Source organism: Salmo salar, chromosome 22, assembly GCF_965601325.2.
Source record: "Salmo salar chromosome 22, fSalSal1, whole genome shotgun sequence".
Taxonomy (NCBI): domain Eukaryota; kingdom Metazoa; phylum Chordata; class Actinopteri; order Salmoniformes; family Salmonidae; genus Salmo; species Salmo salar.
The window spans coordinates 60,405,761-60,415,028 of NC_138312.1; the positions used below are offsets into that span (position 1 = coordinate 60,405,761).

Genomic DNA, 9,268 nt, shown 5'->3' on the forward strand with positions numbered 1-9,268 from the left:
GTTAAAAGCTTCTTTTTTTTTTATATAGTAGAATGTAAACATATCGTGTTGCCTTGTTTACCACAGTGTGAGCTCTGAGTTACAGCAGTAAGGTTTAGTCTACACTAGCGCCCCCTCAAATCAAGGCAAACCACTGAAATACTTTGAGATGTCTTTTTGTATAAATATTTTTGGTAATGGAAGTACAGTATAACAGTTTGCTACTCATCCATTACAAACCACACCAGTTCAGACTCTTTTATTGGAAATTACAGACACGACTGACTAAAATAAATGTAAAAAGTCAGACAAGACTCCTTGAAGACTGGAATGCATGGTTGGTTGCGGTTTGAGATAAGACACATTTCCATTTTCACCCAAAAAATTGACAATTAAGGTTTGAACTTTAATCAGATTGTATTGAAAGGGTCTTTTTTATTGGAAATTACAGACACGACTGACTAAAATAAATGTAAAAAGTCAGACAAGACTCCTTGAAGACTGGAATGCATGGTTGGTTGCGGTTTGAGATAAGACACATTTCCATTTTCACAAAAAAAATTGACAATTAAGGTTTGAACTTGAACCAGATTGTATTGAAAGCGTCTCTGTGCCTTCTTCTGCAGAGTTATTGAAATTAATAATCAATAAATACAGAATTGCAATGCTTTCTGTTATTTCACAATAACACGTGGCACTTATTGTTGAGTGAGAAGGATGATGTTATGGTTTGGGTTTGATACAGAAATATTTAGGCCTACAATAAATAAGCATTATATTTACAAAACTATACAAAGTTAAGGTACCAAATTGAAGTTACTCAAAACATGCAAGCACACCTAAGTTAAAGCAGCATCAAAAACATAACTGAAAGGGCTACCTGCCAATCAAGACACTGTTCAGAAAACATTTCATCACAAATGAATGTGTAAAATCTTTTTGAACACCCTTTTGAAATTCTCATTGCAGAGGGGGTATATGATTGGGTTCAAAGTAGAGTTTATATACCCGAGCCATATCGTGAACATATGTAGGTCGTGATGTACACAGGTTTGGCAGAAAGCCATGACCATAAAGACTATGAAGTAGGGGATCCAGCACGTCATGAACCCAGCTATAATACAGCCCAGCTGCTTGGCCGCTTTGTGCTCCTTATGGACCTGAAGGCTCTGGATACGCTGCCTGGACTGGGCACAGAACTTCTGCCAGGTCTGCTTAAGAGTCACAGCGTTGGCTACAGCGTCCGGGTTAGCACCATCATCAGGCTCTGAGTCTTCCTGGGGCCATGGTGACGGGGGTGAATTCAGAGACTGGGTGAAATCGTTGTACAACATGGTGGTGTACCTCTGCACGTCAGCTTTCTGGGTTATCTCGCAGACGTCAGCCACAGAGTTTAGCGGCACGGCTATGTCGCTCACGGATACGTACAGTTCCTGCGCGTTGTTGTCGTCGGAGTGTGTGAAGCTGAGAGGTAGTGTTGACAGGTTCAAAGGGGTCTCTGAGTCTGAATCCTTCCCCTGAAAAGACAAAGAGCTGCTCTTTCTTTTGCCCTTTACAGTCGTCCTCAGATGTTTTGTCATTCTGAGCAGTGAATGACTGGAGTGAGAGTCTTTCCCAGACTTGGGTTCCCTGGATGCGTTGGTTTCAGTTGTATCTGTTGAGTTGTACAGCTGGTCTAAAGTGTACTGATCAAAGTCACAGTCGTTTCCCTTCTTTTCCTTGTTAGAAGACTCGCAGGGTCCATTTCCTGTTTGGGCTTTGTGTTCTATACGGTTTCCCGCCACAGAATCTGTAGGATTGATAATCTTTTCCCTCTCTCTGATGTGCTTCCTCACAGCCATGTAGATGCGTGAGTAGAAACACAGCATCAACAGAGATGGAAGGTGGAAGTTAAACACTGAAGTTAAAACCTTAAACCACGTAACAAACCGGAAATCAGTGTCACACTTATTCTCCATTTCCGGCTTAAGATCGACAGTAGCAAACGATCTCCACCCTAGAATAGGAATAATCCACATCGTAGACAACAGCCAGGCCCCTGAGATCATAACGCTAGCTCTCCTTCTGGTCCGGTACTTCAGGTACCTCAGCGGCTCGTGAACGGACCGATACCGATCCAGACAAAGTACAAACAGACTAAAGATGGAGGCTGTGCTGGCTACATAATCCATGATGAGCCAGAACTGACAGACGACTCTCCCCAGCCTCCACTCATCCTCCAGCAGATAGACCAGGTTGAGGGGCATCACGGTTGCCCCGACGATGAGATCCGCCACGGAGAGGCTGACGATGTAGAGGTTGCCCACCGTGTGGAGGGTGCGCTCCTTCTTCACAGCGTAAAGTACCAGGATGTTCATGACGACGGTGAACAACGACAGGAAGCCCAGGAAGACACCTAGAGTAGATAGCATAGATTTTTTATTTTTTTATTTTTTTATTTCACCTTTATTTAACCAGGTAGGCCAGTTGAGAACAAGTTCTCATTACAACTGTGACCTGGCCAGATAAAGCAAAACAGTGCGACACAAACAACAACACAGAGTTACACATGGAATAAACAAACGTACAGTCAATAACACAATAGAAAAATTACAAAAAAGTCTATATACAGTGTGTGCAAATGGCGTGAGGAGGGAAGGCAATAAATAGGTCAATAGTAGCGAAGTAATTACAATTTAGCAGATTAACACTGGAGTGATAGATGTACATAGAGATACTTCATTGTCCCTTGCTTAGAACCAAATTGTGCCTTTCTCAACACACACACACACACACACACACACACACACACACACACACACACACACACACACACACACACACACACACACACACACAAACACACACACATACCTAGTAGGGCGTTGTGGAAGCTGTTGTGATGCTCGACGGGTATGGTTGAGTTGGATGGTGACTGTTGGGTCTCATGGTATCGTGGTTCGCTCAAGGTGCTGTTGAAGAAAAGAAAAACACTCCCATTGCTCTAATGCAATACGTTTTATACACCAATGGTTTTGAATAGCTATGACAACAAACACTGCGGTGGACAAAACATTAAGAACACCTGCTCTTTCCATTACAGACTGACCAGGTGAAAGCTATGATCCCTTGTTGATGTCACCTGTTAAATCCACTTCAAATCAGTGTAGATGAAGGGGAGGAGACGGGTTAAATAATATTTTTTAAGCCTTAAGACAATTGAGACATGGTTTGTGTATGTGTGCCATTCAGAGGGTGAAGGGACAAGACTAAATATTTAAGTGCCTTTGAACGGGGTATGGTAGTAGGTGCCAGGAGCGCCAGTTTGTGTCAAGAACTGCAACGCTGCTGGGGGCTTTCATGCTCAACGGTTTCCCGTGTGTATCAAGAATGGCCCACCATCCAAAGGACATCCAGCCAACTGGACAACAAGTGGGAGGCATTGCAGTCAACATGGGCCAGCATCCCTGTGGAACGGCTTTCGACAACTCATAGAGTCCATGTAGGGGTGAGAGGTGTCCTTAATGTTTTGTACACTCTGTGTAGAATTTCATTAGACACACAAAGTGGTGGTTTGCAGTACCTGTCTGTGGTGAAGACATCAGGTGCAGACTGAATAGAATCCATCATGGTGCTCCTCTCTAGATAACTTCTTCATCTAAGTATTATTTTTGCGAAGGACCGGTGATCTGTAGGATGTCCATATCACCCCCCTCCTCTTCATCCTGTCTTGATCCCTTCACATGATGTCAGAAGTGTTGGAAACATCAGGAGTAATCACAGCAATCTGTATCCATGTATCCTCCCTGATTCAATACCCTCTTCAGCCAGTACTGTATCCTCCCTGATTCAATACCTCCATCAGCCAGTACTGTATCCTCCCTGATTCAATACCTCCATCAGCCAGTACTGTATCCTCCCTGATTCAGTACTCTCATCAGCCAGTACTCTATCCTCCCTGATTCAATACCTCCATCAGCCAGTACTGTATCCTCCCTGATTCAGTACCCTCATCAGCCAGTACTCTATCCTCCCTGATTCAATACCCTCATCAGCCAGCACTGTATCCTCCCTGATTCAATACCCCCATCAGCCAGTACTGTATCCTCCCTGATTCAATACCCTCATCAGCCAATACTCTATCCTCCCTGATTCAGTACCCCCATCAGCCAATACTCTATCCTCCCTGATTCGGTACCCTCATCAGCCAATACTCTATCCTCCCTGATTCAGTACCCCCATCAGCCAATACTCTATCCTCCCTGATTCAGTACCCCCATCAGCCAATACTCTATCCTCCCTGATTCAGTACCCCCATCAGCCAATACTCTATCCTCCCTGATTCAGTACCCCCATCAGCCTGTACCATACCTACAAGGTCAAAATAAATAACAGATTATTATCTTAATAAATCTCTCAAGGTCAAACACTGCTTGTTTGCCAAATGGCACCCTATTCCCTAGGTAGACCTGGTCAAAAGCAGTGCACTACATAGGGAATATGTTGCCATTTGGGATGCAACCGGCAACTGGTTTTCTAGAAATCATGGTTGGGGATTTCCATATTTCCTTCTTACTACCCTCTGATTCCGAGAATCTTGCAACCAGGATGCAACCCTAGCACCAACCAGGATACAACCCTAGCTCCATCCAGGATACAACCCTAGCTCCATCCAGGATACAACCCTAGCTCCATCCAGGATACAACCCTAGCTCCAACCAGGATACAACTCTAGCTCCATCCAGGATACAACCCTAGCTCCAACCAGGATACAACCCTAGCCCCCGGTCCCCTAGCTCCCCAGGATACAACCCTAGCTCCAACCAGGATACAACCCTAGCTCCATCCAGGATGCAACCCTAGCTCCATCCAGGATACAACTCTAGCTCCAACCTGGATACAACTCTAGCTCCATCCAGGATACAACCCTAGCTCCATCCAGGATACAACTCTAGCTCCATCCAGGATACAACCCTAGCTCCATCCAGGATCTAGCTCCATCCAGGATCCAGCTCCATCCAGGATACAACCCTAGCTCCATCCAGGATCTAGCTCCATCCAGGATGCAACCCTAGCTCCAACCAGGATACAACTCTAGCTCCATCCAGGATGCAACTCTAGCTCCATCCAGGATCTAGCTCCATCCAGGATCTAGCTCCATCCAGGATCCAGCTCCATCCAGGATCCAGCTCCATCCAGGATACAACTCTAGCTCCATCCAGGATGCAACTCTAGCTCCATCCAGGATCTAGCTCCATCCAGGATCCAGCTCCATCCAGGATACAACCCTAGCTCCGACCAGGATCTAGCTCCATCCAGGATGCAACCCTAGCTCCAACCAGGATACAACTCTAGCTCCAACCAGGATGCAACTCTAGCTCCATCCAGGATACAACTCTAGCTCCATCCAGGATGCAACTCTAGCTCCATCCAGGATCTAGCTCCATCCAGGATCCAGCTCCATCCAGGATACAACCCTAGCTCCGACCAGGATCTAGCTCCATCCAGGATGCAACCCTAGCTCCAACCAGGATACAACTCTAGCTCCAACCAGGATGCAACTCTAGCTCCATCCAGGATACAACCCTAGCTCCATCCAGGATCTAGCTCCATCCAGGATCCAGCTCCATCCAGGATGCAACCCTAGCTCCATCCAGGATCTAGCTCCAACCAGGAAGCAACCCTAGCTCCATTACTTGTAGGCTTAGGTATTTGTACATGACCTCTCACTGAACCCACAACACTTTTCAGCCAGTACTGGGACTCCCAATCACAGGCAGATGTGATATAGGCTGGATTCGAACCAGGGACTGTAGCGACACCTCTTGCACTGAGATGCTTTTGGTATGATGAATCACACTGCAAGCAACTCAAGGTTACTGAAAAGTCGTTAAATAGGCTACCTGAAGATGAGAGACTATCTGATTCATAACCATCTGTTATTAAGAAAACCATAGACTACTTGTTTGTGTTGGGAACCTTTTTCACCCGTGTGTGTTTACACAGAGATCCCAACATGTATACATGGAAACCAGCCATGAAGTAAATATTTCGTTTTTCGGGGAGTTTTATAACAAATTGCATCATCAATACTTTACCGATCTTAACCTAACACCTAGCGACCTCATCAAGAGGTTCGGACCTCTTGTCATAACGGTTAAGGTGTTGGCTTGACAGATCCTGGACCTGGGTTTGAGTCCAGGTCAGGCTACCCCCCCCCCCCCCACCCCAATTTGCTACAATAGTTGGTGGTTTTCTGACCAAAAGAGCACAACAACATTCAACAGTCTGTTGCTCAGTAGCTTCATTATTTAGCAGCAATTACCCAGATAGCACATTTGGTTCATGGAAGTTATGGGAACGTACGTTTTTTGGCTTCCCATTGGTTCTGGGAACAAAGCATACGTTTCCTGACCAGTAAAACTGAATGTTTTTTAAATGTTCTGAGAATGGAAGTGAAAGTTTTGCCTGTTATGGGAATAATAATTTTTAGGTTGCAGTTCTGAGAACGTTTTACTATAATTCCAGGGGGGTTCTGAGAATGTTTTACTATAATTCCAGGGGGGTTCTGAGAATGTTTTACTATGGTTCCAGGGAGGTTCTGAGAATGTTTTACTATGGTTCCAGGGTGGTTCTGAGAATGTTTTACTATGGTTCCAGGGGGGTTCTGAGAATGTTTTACTATGGTTCCAGGGAGGTTCTGAGAATGTTTTACTATGGTTCCAGGGTGGTTCTGAGAATGTTTTACTATGGTTCCAGGGGGGTTCTGAGAATGTTTTACTCTGGTTCCAGGGAGGTTCTGAGAATGTTTTACTATGGTTCCAGGGTGGTTCTGAGAATGTTTTACTCTGGTTCCAGGGGGGTTCTGAGAATGTTTTACTCTGGTTCCAGGGAGGTTCTGAGAATGTTTTACTCTGGTTCCAGGGAGGTTCTGAGAATGTTTTACTCTGGTTCCAGGGGGGTTCTGAGAATGTTTTACTATGGTTCCAGGGGGGTTCTGAGAATGTTTTACTATGGTTCCAGGGTGGTTCTGAGAATGTTTTACTATGGTTCCAGGGGGGTTCTGAGAATGTTTTACTATGGTTCCCTGAACGTTTTCCTGGAGGTTTTATTAACATTCTGATGAGGTTTTTGAATAACTTCCTTAAAAAACTTTCACTGAATGTTTCAATAAGGATTTTAATATCACTGCTACGTTAGGTGAAAGATAAGACACATAGAAATGTATTTGTTTTGGCATTAATCATGCATACACATTTTTTTATTTTATTGTGGCACAGCGTCAGTGAGATTTAAACCTATGATCTTCGATTCTCTAGCCATGGAATTAGTCCACTGCGCCACTAGGATGGAGCTAGAATGACATGTATTTTTTTGTTTTTGTTTTACAAAAGCTGTTCATTTTAGTCTATTCAAACGGACCCCATTTCAAAGGAAACAACCACCCAATAAGATTGAGATCAGGTGTGGGCAATTAGTGGTTGTGGCCAACACTCCTGAACACAGATGCGTTGATGCTGAAACCGGAATGTGTGTATTTCAATAACACTCTTAAAACGTTTTCAATGAACATTACTAACGTTTTCTGAACGTACTGAGAACATTATTTTAAATAGAAGCATGAGGGAACCTGGTGGAATCATTATGCTGAAGTATTGAAATTCCCACAGGAGAACGTTGTTTCTTAACGTTCTCTGAACTATTTGAGAACAATCCCAACGTCAAACCAGTTGGAGAACGTTCTTAGAACATGAACACGTTTTTTGTTGTTGTTGAAAACTTAACCATGTTTGAACTTATGGGAAACGTTCTGTTAGAGTAAATGAAATGCCAAGAAAGTAACGTTATTTTGTAAAGTTCCTTAAATATGCTGAGAATGTACCAAAGCCAAGCAACTATTCTGTACCATTTCCAGAACGTTGTGGGAAGGTTGTATGCAAAACCACTCTCTCAACAAGCTCTAAGAAACATATTGTTCTCAGAATGTGTGTTAGCTGGGTATAATGTGATTTAAAAAAAAAACATGAAATATCATACAAATGCAAATAAAAGGTATTCGATCATGCCTATGATAGTAGCCTATTTCCTAAGCAATTACATGTTGTGAATTTTCATGATTTATTACCAGGAATCCCAAACTGTTCAAATTCCACCTGTGGAATACACAAAAGAGCAGCATGATTCACTGACAGGTATCGCAAACTTTTAACTTTTTCTTTCATTTTGTATTACTTACATGTTGTAGTCTTGTTTTATGTTAAATTGGCATACATTACCAGTGATAACTGTAAAAAATAATTAAAAAAAACATTTACAGGAGTAAGTGTTTAAATAATGATTTACTCACCTCAAAGTTGAAAATCTTGAATTAAATTTGAAACATTTGATTTGTAAAATATGACGGTTGACTCGTTTTCCCAGCAGCAGTAGGCAGTGTGTGAGAACATTGCTCGTTGCGGACGGACAAAAGCAGTCACCCACCCACCTTCTTTATCTTGACTCAGAGAGCAGGGCGCATTCAAGGTCTACACTCTACTTACGTTTTTATTAGATTATTGCTTCAGCGACTGTTTACGAAGAGGATTATACAGTATAATCATAGCCCTAGACATTCTGTTGAAATATCCTTTTTATTAACAGTTTCTGACAGAATAATGTAACATTCTGTAAACATGTTAGGTCTATGTTATAATATCTCTTGGACCATAGCACTGGACACCAGTCTATAGGCTACTGTTGGTTTAGCAGGACCAGAGCTAACTTCACTGGCTCGGGATCCGCGCGCCGGGCCCCCCCCCCCCCCCCCACTGGAAAAAAAAGTTAAATATCAGAGCCATTACTTCAAACCTGTTTCCGAACTGCTTTCCACCTTGTGTCAATAACTAATAAATTCCACCAGTGCCTGTACATTTTATATGTGAGTCATTTAGCAGATGCTCTTATCTAGAGAGACTTACAGTAGTGAGTCATTTACCAGATACTCTTATCTAGAGAGACTTACAGTTAGTGAGTCATTTAGCAGATGCTCTTATCCAGAGAGACTTACAGTAGTGAGTCATTTAGCAGATACTCTTATCCTGAGAGACTTACAGTTAGTGAGTCATTTAGTAGACGCTCTTATCCAGAGAGATTTACAGTTAGTGAGTCATTTAGCAGATGCTCTTATCCAGAGAAACTTACAGTTAGTGAGTCATTTAGCAAATGCTCTTATCCAGAGAGACTTACAGTTAGTGAATTCATCTTCAGATTGCTAGGTGGGACAACCACATATCACAGTCATAGAAAGTCTTTTTTTTACCTCAATAGAGTA

The 9,268-nt window shown here is 43.1% G+C and overlaps 1 protein-coding gene across 4 annotated transcripts; it reads right to left on the minus strand.

Moving 5' to 3' along the window:
• Window positions 1-222: 222 nt before the first annotated feature.
• hrh1 (histamine receptor H1) lies at window positions 223-8,611 on the minus strand. Of its 4 annotated transcripts, XM_014168366.3 has the most exons (5): window positions 8,306-8,611; window positions 8,084-8,111; window positions 3,542-3,695; window positions 2,833-2,930; window positions 223-2,374 (listed from the first exon to the last, which is right to left on the minus strand). In XM_014168366.3, the coding sequence occupies exons 3-5, from the start codon at window positions 3,586-3,588 to the stop codon at window positions 894-896; spliced, it is 1,626 nt and encodes a 541-aa protein (XP_014023841.1). In that variant the 5' UTR covers window positions 3,589-3,695; window positions 8,084-8,111; window positions 8,306-8,611; the 3' UTR covers window positions 223-893. The 4 variants fall into 4 exon arrangements, with proteins under 4 accessions (XP_014023841.1, XP_014023840.1, XP_082823849.1 ...); XM_014168365.3 differs by lacking the exon at window positions 8,084-8,111; XM_082967723.1 differs by lacking the exon at window positions 8,306-8,611 and having other exon boundaries at window positions 8,084-8,299.
• Between the last annotated feature and the right edge of the window lie 657 nt (window positions 8,612-9,268).

Excerpts from the sequence above, each read along its gene's own strand:
- hrh1 (XM_014168365.3), bottom strand. The coding sequence starts at position 3,588 with ATGATGGATTCTATTCAGTCTGCACCTGATGTCTTCACCACAGACAG. Across the intron at positions 2,931-3,541 it reads GATGTCTTCACCACAGACAG|CACCTTGAGCGAACCACGAT; the intron begins GTACTGCAAACC and ends TTTCTTCAACAG. Across the intron at positions 2,375-2,832 it reads CTTCCACAACGCCCTACTAG|GTGTCTTCCTGGGCTTCCTG; the intron begins GTATGTGTGTGT and ends TATCTACTCTAG.